The sequence below is a fragment of the Poecile atricapillus genome, chromosome 3 (genome assembly GCF_030490865.1).
Source record: "Poecile atricapillus isolate bPoeAtr1 chromosome 3, bPoeAtr1.hap1, whole genome shotgun sequence".
NCBI lineage: Eukaryota > Metazoa > Chordata > Aves > Passeriformes > Paridae > Poecile > Poecile atricapillus.
The window spans coordinates 46,820,744-46,840,280 of NC_081251.1; the positions used below are offsets into that span (position 1 = coordinate 46,820,744).

The following is a 19,537-nucleotide window of genomic DNA, read 5'->3' on the forward strand; positions in this document are numbered from 1 at the left end:
GGACTATGGGCTGTAGCAACACAGCCCTGGCCAAACCACCCCAAGACCCGTCAGCAGCTCCACACAGTAGTGCCTGAACTGCTGCCAACAGAGCATGGCAGCTCTGGGTGTCCAAGCTTCTGGGGCCTCCAGGGAAGCTGCAGGCTCCTTCTTCATTCCCACTCTCTCCTGGAAGCCTGTCTCAGGAACAGTGATGGGCTAGGCCCTATGTGGTGCCAGGAGGTCTCTGCTGGGACCCCTGCAGCCCTTTCCCAACACCAGGGACCCTTCCTATATGAGTAGCATCTTCTAGCTGGGGAAATCCAGCAGCCTGTGGGATTGACAGGCAGCCCAGAGCCTGAAGTGCAGCAGTGAACAAAGTACAGGGAATTCCAGGGCTCACAGACAGGCCTCTGTCATGAGGCTGAGCCCCAACAGTCACAAAGCAGCCCTGCATTCTTTTTTCTTTTTCCAGATTTGAATTAATCCATTACAGGCCTCAGGAATTTTGTGTGAAGCTGTGACAATAGGTAGCTGGGCAAACTTCACAAGGCTCTGGGTGCAGGAGCTCAGCAACAAATGCTGATGCACAAAAACACAAACCAGAGCCCTTGGCAAGCTCTAGCTTGGCTGTAGGGGAAGAAGGATAATCTCATTTCTTTACTCTCTGCCCTTTTAGCTATTCACAGAGCTTAAATGCCGAGTTATTCCCAACAATGAGCCAAACAATCAAACTTCCATCTGGCCTGGTCAGGCAGAACCAACACTTGCCTCGCAGTCACAGGCCACACCAGTCCTGTGATTTTTTTCCCCATCTTGAACATACACTATTTTCCTCCACACTGTAGCAGAGAAGATATTTACATTTGGAAGCAGAAACCGCAGTTCACGCTCCTCAGCCTGCTCTAATCTCATCACCCAAATCCCTGGGCACAAGGAAGCACAGGCGCTGTGAGCACAGCTGGTGCTGCAAACACAGCTGCTGCTGCAACCTTTGGCTCTGCCTCTCCACCACACCATGCAGCGCCTACCAGCTAATGACCTGCTTTTCCTGGGAGGGCAGTTCTCTCAGCACTCCTGCACGCTTCCGCCGCAGGCTCCAAACTGCAGCCATGCCCTTGGGAGAAACGTTTTCTCTCCCCAACTTTAAAATCAGCTGCAGGCTGCTCTTCGCAGTAGCCAGAGACCCACAGCATCTCCGGGCTGTAGCAGCAGTGCTTGCTGCTACCACCTCTGCTGGTTTGGGAATAGGGATTGTAACAGATCATGTAGTGGGAACCAGCAGGGGAAAAAAATTAAAAAAGAAAAGAAAAAAAAAAGAGCAGCTCTTTCGTTGTTAACATCATTTTGTCCTCTAATCTACTCATGTCCCAGTTTTACATTTTTGTTAAGCATTCAGCTACAGGGGAGGAATACAAGGAGATAGATTGATGTTTGTGTAGATGTTTTATGTTTGAACTGCCTTTTGAGTTACAGAAAATTTTACACACACACACACACACACACACACACACATAAGAATAGGCTCTGTATTAAAAGTCAACAGAAAATATCTCACAGACTTAAAGAAAGCCAGCATTTCCTCTCTAACATTCAAAATGAACCTCAGCAGCCTGATTTTAGCTGTCAGAAGTTCTCCTGAGAAATTTAGCAGCACTGAGAGGGAGACACTAGCACTCTAATCATGTGGCAATCCCAGCAAGGGGCCCCTTTTCTGCAGAAAGGACACGGGTTCTGGTTTGGTCTGTGCAGGAAAGTCTGAAAATGAAGTGCCCCTTTCTTCAGTTAAGATGGCAGGGAATACTGCTCCAGTTGACAGGAGTCCCCTCAGTGATAAAATATCCCTGTGTATGAGTCACAGGAAATTATAATCACTGCTTTCCAAGACTGCAGAACACAATGAGATTTCTGAGCTACAAACAGACTTCAATTATTTTTGAAAGACAGACAGACCCTCAAACTGACACTACTGGAGAAAATAAATATCCTTTTGTCTGCACTGCTGGTGGTAATTTCCCATTAGACAGGAAAAGGCTTCTTTGATGAATGAATATTGTCTACACTTTAGAAGAGGAGCTACTGTATATCTCCCAATAGCTCTTGCATGCCTGGGCTCAGCCTCGCATGAGGCCCTTAAACCCCTTGGGTACAATATGGTAGCATTCATTAGCGTGCTGCATTTTTTATTGCAGCACTTGAGAAAAGGATGTTGCACGTTAAAATAAATTTGAGGAGCTTTCCACTCACCTTGAAGTTACGTGGCAAGATTGAGATATTTAGCAATCTGCCTTCTTGGGCTGCAGGTAGTCCTTTCCAGTCTAGAGGCTTCAGGAGAAAGACTCACACTGGAGACAAATTTTCCATTTGTGATTATTCTTGTAATTTCAGCAGTTAATCACTCTCCTGTTCCGTATTTACTTTGTTTTTCTACAGTGGTAATTAAATCAAAACCAGATTGTCACCCAGAACTACACTGAGCACTGTTCACAAAAGCCAAAGAATATCATGTTAGTGCCTTTGACAAACTTCTGTCTTTTTCAAAGACCACCAAGTCTCACATAATTGCCTTCTCACAGAAATAGAGTAACCACACTAACCATCCCTTTTGCAGCACTGTACCATTTCCAGCTGCCACTTTTCCTGAGACGGGTCTTGGATTAAACTTGGCTTAGAGATGCCTGTGTCACCCCACTGAGTCCTTTCTGCTGCTGGTAGGTCTACCAGAACACCTCTTCTGGAACTCAGCCACCACACCATGGATCGGTTGGGAATTAGGTGGGCTGGTGGGGGGAGCATTAGGCCAACTGTTTTTATCTGGGTGGAATGTACTTAGTCTTACATTAAAAAAATATTCAAAGGAAAAGGAGATCCTTAATCTCATAAATTCTACTTTTACAGTCACCACACAGCTACTTGTGGTGTGTACACAGTGCTTAAGAAAAGGCTTTTATTAATTTATAGCAAAAAAACCTAACAACCTTGTTTAAATTTTTTGCTAATGTTTTTATTTGAGAGATTAAAAAACCCAAACAACAAAACTCCCAACATTAAGAAAAAGAAGCAGAAGAGCTACCGATGAGAAATGGTCTGGATTTGCCACTCAACAGTGGCACCAGTCTGCACACAAGCCAGCTGCAGGCAGAGATCCGGCAGAGACCAACATGGTACTCAGAGACCGAATGCAATACAAGAAACAGCAAACCCAAGAATCAGAAATAAAGGCCATAAAACCCCAACAACGCCCCATCTGAGTCTTACTTCCAATCAGAAACACAGGCAAACTAATGTTTTAGGCTCGTCCCGCAGCACAGATGGAAACTGCACTTAAGTTTGTGGCGTAGCAAAGGCTGCTGAGGAACTTGGCAGAATGGCCGTGCCTCGCCACCGGGCTCTGGGCTGAGGAGGTGACATTTTGGCTTTGCCAGCCCGCTGAGTTACTATCGAGTCCTCAGTTCCATGGATGATATTTTAAGGCAGGGGGGTAGCTGTGGGAAAAAAAAGAGGGCCACGACTTGCTTTGTAAGTACTAAGAGGAAGCTAGAAGTCCAACAAGGATCATGGCCTCTTCAGTACTCCACAGCTACAGGTACAGCAACATTGAATATATAATGTACATAACATTACTTATAGACTCTACATGTAAAACGTTAACCAATTTATCATGGAAATCTGGTAACAAGCAACATTGCCATATAAATTCACACTTTGAGAAAGGCTAAGTGTGGAAGCCTCCTTTGCAAGAGGATTTTCAGTCAAAGTTTTGTATAGAAAATATTAAAACGATGACAATTTGTTCTCTGAATCTCAATTAATTATTGGGTTAGTTTTCACAAACAAAGAAAGGTTCTCTTTAGGAAATGTGTGAATCTTCAGATTATGAATTCACAACCTAAGTACTAAATAATTAAAATAAAAGTTTCAACTGTCAGGAAGTCTTAGTTGGCTGCAATCTTTTAAAGCGGTAACAGCAATACAAGACATAGAAAAGCTTTTCCTGCAAATTGTACATTTACTTGTAAATGTAAAAGTATTCATGTTAAATGCAACAGAACTAATAAAGAACAAAGTGCTGTAGAAGAGAGAAATGAGAGACTAACTATGCATTCAGCCATCTTCCTTACAGTTGAACTCCAGCTATTTAAAAACATAATGACTTCGTAATTTGGAAAATGATGTCCCATAGGTAACTGGTCTGCGTACTCCTATGAAATATGATGCCCCAAATGGCATGACACCCCTTCTTGAAAAGTTTTTAATCTCATGTCCACCATTAGCTCCACAGTTTAAACAAAAAAACAACTATCCAAATGTAAAATGCTCTTTTTTTTTAATTACTAAATTAAGAAAGTTAAACAGTTTTAAAATGTAAACTTGCGAATAAACCATAACAAAATGTAATTAAGACTTTAAAATTTGCAACTCAGTATTAAAAACTCAATAGAAATAGAAAGGAATTTTTTTTTGTGTTTTTTGGTTAAACGTAAGTAATTCAAGGCTGGTACAGACAACTGAAAAGATAATACTTTGTTCTGTGCATCCCCCATGAAATGTAAAGAAGTGCATAGTAATTCCACTGGAGAACTTGCAGACACAGAGAAAGTAATTTCATTAGCAGTACAGGACACTTAACACACTTATTTTACAATGGAAAAATGTTACACATAAAACAGAAAAATCCTAGTTGCATGACCAATAGTTTAGCGGGGGGACATGGCTAAAATGCTATTATTTTAAGACCATCTGAATGTGGTTACACTGCTTAATAAATCTTTTTGAAACGTTTCAGTATACATGTTTTGATACAAGAAGTCCTTGCAGTTTCAATTTTCCAGTTCAAACGGTGATGGTGTAGTTTTCTTGCTTTAAATATGTTCGTTTTAATTTCAAGAACAAATCATCACACACTTGTCAAACATTGGAAACATTACTGTAAATACAGCACGTGATTCCTGAAAGAGCAAAATTACAACCATCTACAGGTACATAATCATAAACAAAAAGTGCAATCCAATTTAAAAAAATCATGCTTGGCAAAAGCCAAAAATTAGATCACTGGCTTTCAGAATCCCACCAGTGTTTTCATGTCTGCAGTAAAATTATCGCTTTCTGGGTACAGCTGCAGCAAGAGTCATTCAATTCCAAATGAGCCTCCTCTGCAACAGCACCCATATACTGTATGTACAGGTATGTATATATATTATATATATTTTATATATAAAAAAGCAAAAACCCAAACACCTGTCCTGATTTTTTTATTTGTTAAAACATGAAAAAAAAAAAAAAAAGTTTTAGACAAAGAGGCCACTTCTGGAAAATAATACTTTTAGTTGAATCAGGAGAAGACTAGTTAAAATCACATAGGTTTTGCATTTTAAAAAAAGGAAAGCACTAGGATCAGTTATTGGCACTGAGTTACTATTTACAATGAACAGAGGTTTTGCAGTTTACATAACATCAATACAATGCAGTTTTGGAGTCTTTGATTAAGAAAAAACAAGTGTTTTTCTCCTTTTCATCCAGGACATTCAGATTGTTAGGACAAGTGGTCATAGGCAAGGGCTGTGGAAGTTCCCAGCTTCAGCCCCTCCTGTGCACTGCAGTGCTGGAAGATGTTGCACTCTGGAGAAGCCAATCACAGAGTTGGAAGGTGGAGAGCAGGTGGGGCAGGGCTGAGAAACACCTGGTAATTCATGACAGTGTCTGGAAACCAGGGATTTACAGGTTGTCACCAGGCTGGTACTGGGGTTCTGTTGCAGTGAAGTAGTCTTCAAGAAAACCCTGTAAATATTCAAAAGTTGGACGCTCCTCTGGGTCTTTTTTCCAGCAGTGAATCATAAGCTCATGCAAGGAGATGGGACAGTCCTGAGGACATGGCATCCGATAACCTCGTTCTACTTGCTCCAAGACTTCACGGTTATTCATGCCTGTGAAGGGCAGACAAAAAGTAAATTGCAGAAAAAATAACCAAGTATAACTGTATCTGCAACACAGGTGGTTTGCTCAATCATACTGATTTCTTTTGTTAAAGACAAGTGAAACACAATCACACTGATGTCCTGTTTCAGCTCCTCACCTACTGCAAGGTAACCTGGATTATTTTCTTTCTCAGTAAAGGGTTTTAGGATGCAGTGATGAGCAGAACACTGCTCCCATGGTTACCCTCTTGGCTTACTCACAGTGGGCAGGATTTGGTGCTTTCCCTCTCTGACAGAAGGAACTGTGAAACATAATATGTGATGTGCTTAAGGAAAACAAATGCATTGCAAAGAATGGAAAATTCAAAATCCTAGAAATTAAGATGAATTTCTGAAACCCTCACACTGAGCGTGGGCCTTTCTGAAAGCATTCTGTGAGGTCATGCTGCAGAGACTTCAAGACAAACCCTGCTACTCCTGGCTACCACGGCTGTCCAGCAGCATTGCCTTCAGTGTCAGGCCAGAAGCTTACTGCTGCTGACCTGCAATCCCTCCATCTGTGCTGGTTAGTACAGTTTCTATCATATTTGACTGTTCCCAAACCAAAACAGAACAAAGCTGCTCACAAGACAAGTCAAACGCCAAGTAAAACATCTCCACTAAAGAACCATAGTGCTCTCTCTCTCTCAAAAAAACCCAGTAAGAAGTTGTATTACCTTCAGATAATCATAGAAACATTTAGGTTGGAAAAGACCCTTAAGATCACTGAGTCCAATTGTTAACCTAACACTGCCAAGTCCACCACTGAACCATGTCCCTAAGCACCACATCTACAGACTTTTAAATATCTCCAGGGATGGTGACTCATCTTGCTAGACTCTGAGAGTAAAGCCAGATCCTTTGCTACCTTCTCTTTTCTATGTAACCCCTTGATTCCTCTGCTGATGTGCTTTTCACCAAACATTAACTGCAAGTCATCCTCAGCTTTACTTTAGAGAATTTTTCTCTCTCCCCGTACTCTCTTTTTAACAGTACTAAGGTAAGACTAGCACTGCAGGCATCTAGAGGTGTTTCAGAGGAAGTCTGCACACTTTGTGCTTGTCCTGCCCCAGTCCCCTGCTGAAAAATACCTGCAGAATTCATTCTCCTGCCAAGCAGCTCTGCAGGAGAACCAAGCTCCATGACTGAATCTAGAAACTAACACCCCGATGTTGCGCCTTCTGTTAGCTTATCCTCTTCCTAGCTTCCATGACACTGTCCTTCCCTGGGAATCCTCCACTTTTTTTTTGCAGGGTGTCCTTTTGAAGAGTTTGCTTGTCCCACCTCCAGAACCCAAAACCTTGTATTTTTTGTAGACTTATTTGTGAGGAATAATTCAATCACCTTCTTCAACACAGATTAATTTGTCCATTCTACACTTTGACTTGTAGAAATGGCTGGGATAGAGTTAACTCTCTTCCCAGTAGCTGGTATAATGCTGTGTTTTTGATTTAGTTTGAGAATAATGTTGGTAAAAAACTGATGTTTTAGTTGTTGATAAGTAGAGTTTATTCTACGTCAAGGACTTTTTAGTTTCTCATGGTCTGCCAGCGAGGAGGTGCACAAGAAGCTGGGAGAAACTGTATTGTGCATCATTTGTTTTTCTTGGCTTACATACCTCTCTTTTTCATTTCCAATAAAATTATTATTATATTTTACTTTATTTCAGTTATTAAACTGTTATTATCTCAACCTCTTGGATATCAGCATGAGGATATTACCCTGTCAAGATAAGAAGAAAAGGTTTTACCTTTTTTCTGATTCTCCTCCCCATCCCACCTTTGGGGGGCCTGGGGGTGGACAGTGGGAGTGAGCAAGTGTCTGTGTCGTATTTAAGTTACTGGCTGGGGTTAAGCCATTACAAGGAATAAAATCCTTACACTACATAGCATTTAGGCTGGTTAATTGGCTGTAACCTTGGATTTAGTCTTTAGTCTGCATCCTCATGTCCTGGATGTGTTTAATTATTAAGGATGCTTAGAAAGAAACATCTGCAAAATTCAGCCTTTCCTGACCGTTCCCATCTAAATTCTCATCTCATGTTAGGATTACAAAACCCTTTTTCCTCTTATCTTGCCAGGGTAATTTCCTCCTACTGATATCCATTTGCAGTGTCTGGGCAAGGATCATATTCCTATACTGTCACTCTAACTACCCTTGGCATGGTCCCCCCACTTATTCCTTGTATTTATATTTAGGCTCTCAATTATCCATGTTGTGGTCACAGCATGGTTCTGCTTAGCTTACTGCAGCACTCCTGTTTTCAAACACGAGGGGTACTTGGTTCAGCTTCATATACCAGTTTTACTGCAAGGGAAGGGAAAGGACAAAGGAGAAGTAGGGCTTCTTTTGCTGCCTGTTGCTTACCTCTCCAGAAAACTCTGATACTCCTACTTAATTAAGGCCTCTCCTTAATGCTCCCTTTTGCAGGGATAATTGCAAAAAGAAATGTTAGATTACTGATTTTCAGTACTCCCTAACCTGCAGACCAACCCTTCAGCACTGGTTTCTTGTATGCTGCATCCAACCACCACATTTTTGGTGTTGGATGCTTATAACTAGGAGTGAACACTTTGAATGGCTCCTAAAGCAGACCATGGTTAGGTCTTCAAAATGATGAAAAAAGACTAATAACAAACCTCTGCAGACATCAGATTCTGCCTAGAGTTAAGGTTCTCCTATATTATTGACTCTAAACTGATGTTGTTAGGTTACAGAGGCTCACAACAGACCAGAACACACTGAGTAAGTATTTGGGTGTTCCTCACTATCCAGCAAGAACATTTCCAAAGATACTTTACTTTTTCATTAGACTACAAAACAACACTACTGGTCTGTTAGACATCACAAACCCCCAAACTTTCTGGCCTTGCTGTTTTCAGGATACTACAAGAAAAAAAACATATTGTGTTCTCAGTATTAGTTTTATAAATTTGTGTTTTGAACCAGAATCTGCACCTTTTTTCATATCTTTGTCTTTGAATCAGCTGAATTGCCTCATGTTTTGGGGTGAGAACTTCTGCTGTGCTTCACTTCCCTTGCACATTAAAGGCTATGAAAATAACTGTTGCTGGTAACTCATCTATTTGTATATACATAACCACTAACAAACTGCATTCTTTGCTTTTATTTTGGCAGTACATCCTTAAGTACAACATGGATGGAAGCAACAGCAGCAGAAAAGCTCCTTCCCAACTGATTTGTTGTTCTAAGATATCAAATGTTTGGTATTTTTATCCAGTGCTTTACTCAGTGCTGCAAAGCACACTCTGAAACCTGATAATGAACTGTGTGCTGGAAGAAAAACCCCGAGGACACAGAAGGGGGAGGAAAAACATAAACAGCTCTTCACTTCCCTTTGTTTAACAAAAAGGTAGAAAAAAGAACATGAAAGAGACATTGCTCTCTGAAATCACAGTCATTTTTATGTCCCTGGACAGTGAGTCCAGCCAGGTTTTTTCATCATAGTTTAATCCAGGAATATGCCCTTCTTTTCTTTTCTTCTTTCTCCTTTCCCCTTTCCTTTCCCTTGCAGTAAACCCTAGTTATGAAACTAAAGCAAGTAATCCTCATGTTCCTGACCAGAATTCATATATCCAGCAAAGGCTGAAGCACCTAGGATTTGCCAAAGGACTTCTGTTAGTTTTGACATGAACTGCTAATTTAAAAACAAAGTTTCAAAGACTTTTATTTCTAAATCAATTGAATTACTAGTCAGGCTTATAAAAATAGCAGTGCTTCAGGTATACATTTTACCTCTTAAATGGCCTATTTATGTTTACAAACCTATTCTATAGACTTATCTTATCCTGCAAGTTTTAGTGTTTCTCTTTTGATAGCAGGAGTCTGTCATATCTGCACTTCCAGCACCACAGAGAGAATATCTGAGCAGTCTGTACAACTCCTCTCTCTCCTAATGAATACCCAAGAGTTTCAACTCTTAATAAATAATAAATGACATTCTGCTTGCAGTATGCTTCCAGACCCCTTAAAAGTTTATCCTAAAATCCTTAAATCTGTGAAATAAAATACTCAGCAATATTCTTTTGTTGGGTACAGCTATTCTACCTGGGCTGGGGTAACACCTGGTATCAGTCTGGGCTGAGGGATGAGCACAGTGATAGCAGGTCTGCCAAGAAGGACTTGGGGGTGTTGGTGGAGGAGAGGCTGGGCATGACCCAGCCATGGGCACTCCCAGGCCAGAGAGCCAAATGTGACCTGGGCTGCATCCAGAGCAGAGTGGGCAGCAGGGGAGGGAGGGGATTCTGCCCCTCTGCTCTGCTGAGACCCCACCTGCAGGGCTGCATCCAGCCCTGGGGGCCAGCACAGGAACGGCATGGAACTGTTGGAGCTAGTCCAGAGGAGGGCCGTGAAATGAGAAATAGCTGAGAAAATCAGGATTGTTCAGTCTGGAGAAGAGAAAGTTCTGGGAAAACCTTATTGTGGCCTTTCAGTACTTGAAGGCGGCTTGGTAGCCTGTTGGGATAGGACAAGGGGTAAAGGTTTTAAATTGTGGGAGACTAAACTAGGATTAGGTATAAGAAAAAAAGGGTTTTTACAATGAGGCTGGTAAAACACTGAAGCAGGTTGCCCAGAGTGGTCATGGATACCCCATCCCTGGGAACATTCAGGCTCAGTCTGGACAGGGTTCTGAGTAACTTGAGATATCCCTGCTTATTGTAGGATTGGACTAGATAACCTTTAAGAGGTCCCTTCCAACCCAGACTATTCTATCATTGTAGAATTATATGAAAAATCAGCTTGTGCTCATGATGTTTTAAGAACTATGATTTGGCCAAGAAGAAAACAACCAGTTCCCAAAAGATGGCTTTTCCATTGGCTTTTTATTCCCTAAAAAGACCAAAAATCAAATAACTTCCCACCATCCAGCTTTATTAATGAAACCTTCAATAATCTCAGGATGCCACAGGATATGACCCCTCTAATGCTCAGTACAATAAAAATCTACTGCCCATATAAACTGGGGACAGAAATGAAACACTGCTTGGCTTTTCCTAGGAAAGTTGTAGGAACTTTAAGTTACAGTGACTTTAAGAGTTACTTTAAGAGTTACTGTGACACAAAAAAGGATGTGGGGTTTCCAAATGTAGCTAAAGGAAACAATGGAAAGTACTTTGTTGCGCTCTTAGGAGCTTGACTAGATGGAGCACAGCAGACCTGCAAATCGCATGGATCTGGGCAATGCTGCTCTTCCAGAAGACAGAAAACATTACTGTAACTAGGGACTGTCCCTGCATTCAAACTAATGAGCTATACAGATTACTTGGGGACATGTGAAGTCCAGCGAGGAGAGCAATTGTTTCAGGCTACTTTATTATCACTTTCTTCTCTTAGACTGTAGGGGGTTGACCCTGGCTGGATGCCAGGCACCCACCAAAGCCTCCCTCTCTCACTCCACTCCACAGCTGGACAGGGAAGAGAAAATATAACGAAAAGTTCATGAGTTGAGATAAGGACCAGGATAGATCACTCACCAAATTGTCTCATGGGCAAAACAGACTAGAACTAGAGATATCAATTGAATTTATTGCTAACAAAACCAGAGCAGGATAATGAGAAGTAAAACAAGACCTTAAAAACTCTTTATCCACACCCCTCTCTCCCTCCCAGCTCTAGCTCCTCCCCCAGCGGTGTGGGGAGACTGGAATGGGTGTTATCATCATTGGTTGTTTCTCCTGCAGCTCAGGGAGAGGAGTCCTTCCCCTGATCCAGCATGGGGTCCCTACATGGGAGACAGTTCTCCATGAACTTCTCCAGCATGGGTCCATCCCATGGGCAACAATCCTCCCCAAACTGCTGCAGTCTGGGTCACTCCTCCATGGTCCTTCAAGGACAGGCTGCTCCAGCAGGGGCTCCTCTCTCCACGGGCCTCCCACAAGGTCACAGCCTTGTGGCACCTCCCCACTAGGATAGCTTGGCCATGCAAACCCAGAACACAGACAGAGAATGATGCTCCTTCCTGACCCGCTGCATGCCTTCAGACCAGTGATCAAACTAATACAGTGCACAGAAGGGAACAGCATAGCTGCTCCTAATGGAAGACAGCCTCTGAATGCTGTTCTTACTGAGTGCAATGCAAACCAAGTTATTTCAGTGGAAAAGGAGGAACACATGCTTTCTGGCACTCATGGCCCAGCTTCCCCCAGGGATGAGGACACTAAATACAGCTGCCCAAAGGCTGCAGGGCTGCTTGGAACCCAGACTCAAAGACCTGCCGGGCCAGAGGCAGCAATGTGAGTAGCATCATGGTAGCTGTCACACTAGAGTTAAAATGAAAATGCTCTTGATGTGACAACTGCAGCAGAAAGCAGAAGGGGCAAGGTCAGAGGTGCTTGGTCAGTGCGACTGAGATTTTTGCCTATCCCAAAGGTAGCATGTTAAAAACCCACAAATTCTTCAGCTACTGCTAGGGAAGGGCATTTGTCAAAGAGAAAAAAAACTGACACTGAAAAAGGTCCACTAAGCAGACTATTCCTTAAGCTTGGCTCCTCCTCTGGCCCTATCTGTTTTTCATTTCTCCACTGTAATAGTGGAAATAGAACCTCTGTGTGAAAGACTGTGAAAGTTGCTTATTCTAATCTGTTGCCTTGTGAAAAGGATAAGAAAGCATAAAAAAGAGCATAAATTAGTTATCATAGTGGCCCATTATGACCACTGACAGAGAACCAGGTTGGTTGAAGTATGAGGACACCTTCCAAAAGGTTGGTCTTGCTTGTGAGAGCTATAAGGTTTGGGGCAAGGCTTTATTAGGAACTCGATCTTTATCTCCACCAGCAAAATCTTTACTGCTCATATATCTCACCACTGCACCAGCCTCTTTTCCAAAATGGGGCATCAGGACAGGAACTACTTGGAATCTGTAGGACAAAGAATGCCAAGTTCTGTTCCACCCAATCTGTTTCCCTCCTGTAAACTGCCTGCCTTTCCCCTCTGTCCTACTCATTGTGCTTCTCCCTCCTTTTACACAAGCTTAAAACAATGCCTGGTTCCAGGCATGGGAAGGCACGAGGTATGGTGTCCTGCAGGCATGGGTACCACCCCAGGACTGGGATGTGTGCTATAAATCATTTCTCCAGGCACCAAGAGCTTGTCAAGCAAGGGAGCAATCCCTTTGTCTGAGGGCCTCTCTCCACTTCCCCCAGCTTGCTACAAGCTGTAAGCAGGAACATCAGGACAACATGCCCACAACTATTTCAGAAACTGGATATCACAGCAGACAGACAGCTCCATGACCCTCTTTGTTTTAAGGCTGACACTTTTCAGTGTCATATCTTGGGTACCAAACTGCTGGCAGTGCCAACAGACCACATTCTTTCACCTATGGGCTGTCTACTTGGGTGAAGAGGGCTGAGTCTTGCCTCTCAGGGTGATAGAAATCCCATTCTTCCTCCTTGTGCAAGCCATGCCGTTATGGCAAGAAAAGCCCTGTGGGTGCATCTGAACCCTACTCCCTATCTCAGACAGGAAAAGGTATTCATGAAACTTTGTCCTTCACAAGGTCCCTCCTCTTCCCAGCATGAAGCAGGAGATGGGTGGTCCTTTCTGCGTCAGGGGAAAAGAGACTCTTTTCTACGGAGCTCAGGATGCCTTTGTCATCTTGGGAAGTCCAAGCTCTCTTTTCAATCCACTTGCAAAGACAGATCCTTCTGAGAAGGCCCCAGTTCCCCTCTACCACTGCCTCAGCCTATAAAAGCTTTCCCATTTAGGGTCTGGGAAATGAGACTGGACTGAAATCTGTAAAGACTTTGGACATTCAAATGTAAGATCTTATGTAAAACTGGCAGAGGGGAGTGGTGGTGACCATGAGAATGGTTAAGACCTCCCAGATGAGCAATAGGGGAGTCCTGGTGGGAAGGAATGGCCCTGGTGTAGAGCCTGAGCAGGGTGTAACCAAGGCAGTACATGTCTGTCCAGAAAATTGCTAAGTGATATGTAACACACAAAAAATTGTTTCCAGCTACTTGGTGTCTTCCTAGTGCAGGTGGAGGAGAGTGAGCCAGAAGGACTTTCGGCATGTGAAGGCTTTATGTAGTGAGGGATGAAGGGGTAGGACAGTGCTGAAAGGGGAGAGATCCCACTGCTATCTTTGATGTGCTCAAGCTGCCACGTAATAAAACTGTCCAGAATTTCAGGACACAGCCCATGCCTGAGATTACTGTCATGGCTCCTACAAGAAGTTATATATTGCAAGCACTTAAATGCACATCCTGCGGACTCTTTCTCCTTTGGTGAGGGAAAGAAACATTGATGAAGTGCAGACATCCTCTGCAGCCATGGCCAACCCTGTGTTCACTTACAGACTTGTGAGTAAACATACTTAAATGGTTGTTTTTGCATGGAATGGTATTTTCACCTTAACTCTGCCCTGGCTGGTGACACCTGGCCTGTACACCCACTCTGCTGCCAGTGACTAGAGAATTCCTGCAGCCCAGTCGGGAACATTGCCCACCCTCTGGGAGCAACACTGCATCAACTAAAGCTTATACATCTTTTTTCTGTCTTTGACCTTTGCACAGCATGCCATGTCTGCTTAAACCCTCAATAAACCTGCAGAAATCATAGCTTTCTCACACCACTACCAGGAATCCTTATGGCAAAAAGACTTTTGTGCTGACTGGTGACAGAGCTGCTCTGACTGGAGGCCACGCCCCACAAGGGGAAGTGCTGGGCAGAGGGACTCATCCATTCCACAGAAACATGCCATTATATTTTCTGCTACCTCATTCGGTTCTCACAGCCACACCTTTGCTAAGCTGCTCCCTGTTAATCATGCCAAAGTTCACTGCTGATCATGAGATGCCTTCCAGTCCCCATATTCTCTTCTCAAATATCAGCTAATCGCTGCTAGGCACTAGCAAACTTGAAATTCCTGGTAAAAGTCTGGAAGATTAGTTTTGCTGAGTTCAGTCTTCTGAAGTGGTGTGAGACACCAGAGGATAAACTGAACTCTACCTTGATGCTTCTGCTCAGTTTGATATATGGATCTGACTGCTTGATCACAGCACAGATTGGAAAATTGAAACTGCTGTAGGGCACTTTCCATTAAATCAGCTGCAGTGTACACAGCCAGACTGTTGAGTATTTAGATAATTTTTTTTTAATAAAAAAATTAAAATGCAGCTAGGTGATTCTTGAAATGCAGGGCATCCCCTGTTGTTAATATCTGTGCTGATGAGAAAAAGAAGGGATTAAATTATTTTCCATGTAATGCATGGCTTTCACCTCGTCCCTTTCCTCTTCACCTGAATGCCTACAATCTTCAGGCACTGAATGCAGATCTGAACCTGAATGCAGATCCAATCACCCCCTCCTACAAATCTTAATCCATTGGGCACTTGGCAGGGTTTCAACAAAGAGCCATGGGGCCTCCAGTTCCCCCATGTAGAGAATCTGGCCCTGCTGTGACCCTGCCATGAGGTCTGCACATTACAGAACTATTTTCTTCCCTTTCGATCCATCTCAAAAGCAAGGATTGAAACTTAAGGGTTTATGAAAAAGAGATTTGATAGTACCAGACATTCAGACAGTCATCAAACCTTGCAGTGAACCAGACTGACAGAATAAATGGAGTAAGGCCTCTGTGGGAGTTTAATGGTTGGTATCTTAAAGTAAATGCAATACTATGGAGAGCTATTTGCTCCAGAACATAGTAATTTTACACAGCTTTCATTAGTTGTCTAGAAATTATATTAATTGAATTAAGCACAATGAAAACAGTAGAGTAATCTATATGTTGAACTGTCCTCTTGTCATTTTTATCATGACCATTACAAAGCAGCTTTGAGCCAGAACTGTTTTCAAGCATACACAAAACTTACACATTATAGCCACTCTCATTTGAGCTCAGTGAATATAAATAAACATTTCAGCTTAAACATACGGCCCATTCCCACTCCTTTTTCCAGATGAAGCAGGACATTTTTCTTACCTGGGTATGGCACTCTCCCTTTTGTTACCAGCTCTGTCAGTAGGATCCCAAAAGACCACACATCTGACTTTATTGTGAACCTCCCATACAGAGCCGCTTCTGGCGCAGTCCACTTAATGGGAAATTTTGCACCTAAAGAGAGAATGCATGAATCTTAACCAGAACAGAGACAGAACCAAAGCACCAGATCACAGGTAACTCTTGTGTTCTGCAACAGGTGCAGGTGGAAGGAGCTGCAGACAAGTGTTAACCAACAGCTCCACAGAGTACAGTCAGAGAGGACAGGTGGGCAGAATGTGTAGGGCATCAGGAAAGACTAAGCAGGAAAGGCTTAGTTTGTCACACATCCCAAGAGAAGAATAGAACATTTTAACTCAATTTTGAAGTTTTATAAAATGAAAAAAAAAAAACCCAGTTTTAAAAACAACCTCCCAAAGTGTTTTAAATATTTGCAAATCAAACACAGTTAGCACGTATAAGCAGAACTGAGATATACTGGATATGCACTTCTCAGTTTGCCTGTTCAAGCTAAACAAAATGCAAACAAATATGTTGAAAACAAAAATTAAAAGCAAATCCAGTATTTCATTAGAAACATGCAAGGACTTTAAAACAATACTGCCATTCGAGTTGCTTGGAGTGCTTGATGTCAAGGCACAACTTTGGCCTATGATTTATAACTTGACAGTGTACTTTAAGCTCCTGGCACTGAAAAGCCTGTAGTGCCTTAAATACGTGCATTTCTAATGTGCTCATCCATCATCAGAGCTTGCAGGAGCCAGTTGCAGTAAGGATAGTAAGATAACAAGCATTTAAACACTGATTTATTTGCTTTTCCAATCACTGACTGTTTTCTTAGGGAAAATATTTTCAGTACAACTTTAAAGAAAAGGCTTGTGGTAATAATTAACTCATAGTATGTAAGAAAAAATATGCAGACATTTCCCTGGTGTCTTGTATTAACATACAGGCAAAAGAGTTGCATTGCTTACTGCTGATCCCTAGTGACAAACACTCTTGAATTTGGAAACAGACTGACTTTGACTTCACACCACCCTCTCATTAAAGTTCACTTTGCTTTCAGGAGGAGTGTGAAAGTGTAACAACATGAACAAATCGCTCTCAGTGAGTGAACTTATGGCACTGTTCCGCCATCACATCCGGGGCTCAACGTCCAGTATCTTCTGCCATACACCCCAATCTCATATGACTTAGAGTAAAAAGTAAACGTGGTAATTCTTACTTAGTAAAACTTCGATGTGCTAAAGTTTTTTCTGCTCTACATGTAAATGATCCTAAGAGAGACTAGTACTCTAGTACAAATACATATTTTCCTAGGGAGTATTGCAGTTGCTCAAGTAAGCCCTGCTAAATGACTTGAAAATGTCCTGCTAAAGGATGAAAAAGATGCAAGAGAAAGTTTCAGATACCTAATGCCTAAAGTCAGGAGCTTAAGTCTAGTTAAGCATCAGCACATCACTGGTTAGATTTGCAAAGGTGCCAGAGGACTTTTGGATGCCTGTTCACTTTTTAAAGTCCGTCTCTTGCATATTTTCATTGGTTGATATGTAGGCAGGAACTACAATTAGGGTGCTTGGCTTTGGTCTCAATCTCCTTCACTTACACTTCTTTGTGTAACCAATCTTAGTTTACAAGACTCAAAATCCGCAGAACTTCATCTTCTCTTTCCGCCTTGGCTGTGATGTGTGAGTCCTTTGCAGCAGAAGCTGCCACCACTTGAGCCTCTGTCCTGGAAGCTGGCCCTGCTTCAGCAGCACCAGCAGCCACGTGGCGCTGGCAACTGGCTGCTCCAGCTGCCAGGAGATCCTGGGGCTGTACAGCTCATGCCAGTCCCTGGAAAATCTGCAAGCTGCATGTATCTGGTGGTCAGGTTGCCCAGGCCTGCTGTGAATGTCTTTAGATGGGCCTGTGCAGGCAGCCCTGAACGTGAGGGCCAATGTCCCTCTGCTCTCTCCTGCGTGCAGCCCAGACAGCACACACACACACACCGTGCCAGCTGAATGAAGGAGTAGCTCCAGGTTGGCCAGGAGCCTGAAGCCTTGGCTGTTGGCTGGTGCTGTGTGAGATGGTCATGCAGGGGAGTTTGGTTGTTCACATGTTGCACACATTCTGTTCAACCATTTTCTTTTTCTTTAATCAGCTGTGTTTTTCTGAGAAACTTCGACAAATCTGTTCTAATTCCCTTGTGCTTCATACTCAGATCCAAAGGTAGCAACCACCTACGACTCATTTTTGGAGGAAGGAAATCTCTTCAGACTCTTTTGTGGCCAACTCCTCCAGTATTTTTGTCTTCCTCAACCTACTGCTAGTGTGCCACTGGGAGATGAGTATGCGGCATGTTGTCAAACCAACAAGGAAAATGAGAAGCAAGGTAAGTCCCTGAGAAGGGGGATCAATTCCAGGACATCCCTTTTCCTGAGAGCTAGAGCAGTACAATCCTCACTGGGGTGGGATGAGCACTGCTGGAAAGATGAATGATCTGTGCTGAGGGTTTTCCTATGACATGACAGCTATTCATTACTTCTCTGTGTTGCCCCTGCTGTGGATGACTCTTTGTCTAAAGCAACTAATATAAAAAATCACGTTCTGCAGTTTGTGCAGTATTTCCTGACAGATTTGGAATGGTAGATGGGGAGGAGAAAAATGCAAGGTTGGCAGAGAGCTTGCTAGCAGAGCCCTGCCTCATGTTTTTCTGTCCCTGGAACACATGTTGGAGGCTAGATGGTCCAAGCGAGTCTACAGTCCGGTATGGCAGTGAAGGGAGAGCAGAGACCAGGGAGAGCACACCAGACTGGTCACTGGCAGGTACAACACGTGCACTGCCGTAACACGAGGAGCTCACACACAGCTTGTGTGAATGGGGGCGTGTGTGTTTGTCTAACAGGGATCCCTCCAAGGTGTTGCCTCTCATTCAGTGCCTGGAATTGGAGACAGTTCACTGCTGTGAAAGCACAAAAATTCCCAAATGTGCTGAGCATTGCCCTGAAGCCTCCTGCTTGCTGCAGCTACACGGACTGTTAGCACAGGCCGGATGCTGAGTGTGGTTCCTGATGGACACACAGCTCCTGTGCTTACTCTCTTCCCAATACACTGATTAAAAATCCCATCTCCTCTCTCTGCCCAGGACTCAGAAGCTTATTAAACAAACTGACTTTGTGCTGCAAACAAATTACAGTATCAGTTAAAACGTGTATTACTGACAAGCATGTTAATAAATCTGATAAGCCAAATTACCCTAGCTGACAAGGCAGCCCATCTCCTACTCTGAAGGCAGATTTTGCATCAGTGGGGGAGGGACTTCTCTCTTTTTGTTGCTGCAACCTGTTTTATTACAAACCAGCACATCAGTAACCCTGTGCATGAACACCAACAGCACACTGCATCCATCAGGTCAGGATAACCTGTCTTTGCCCCAAAACAAGGTACTAATCTGCAGCTTTTATCTCAGTCTCCCTTTTTTTTTTTTGAAACGTTACAGCCTGGAGAAAGCCTTTTTTGGGTTTCTGCACTGCTTGTAACCACATGTAACCAAAGCTGCTGATAAAATTTATGGTTAGAGCAGCCAGCCCCAGAGCCTGTGAGCATTTTTGTGAGGCTCAGCCCTATTCTTGGGACCTCTGCCCAGCCCTGCCCA

The 19,537-nt window shown here is 43.0% G+C and overlaps 1 protein-coding gene across 7 annotated transcripts in view; it reads right to left on the minus strand.

The window, feature by feature from the left end:
- Positions 1-2,961: 2,961 nt before the first annotated feature.
- Positions 2,962-19,537, minus strand: part of FYN (FYN proto-oncogene, Src family tyrosine kinase) — a 138,343-nt gene continuing 121,767 nt past the window's right edge. For all 7 annotated transcript variants that reach the window (XM_058835462.1, XM_058835468.1, XM_058835467.1 and 4 more), the window contains 2 exons: positions 15,883-16,014; positions 2,962-5,903 (listed from right to left, as the gene is read on the minus strand). In XM_058835462.1, coding sequence (XP_058691445.1) covers positions 5,695-5,903; positions 15,883-16,014 — 341 coding nt within the window. In that variant the 3' untranslated portion in view covers positions 2,962-5,694. The remainder of the gene's footprint in view (positions 5,904-15,882; positions 16,015-19,537) is intronic.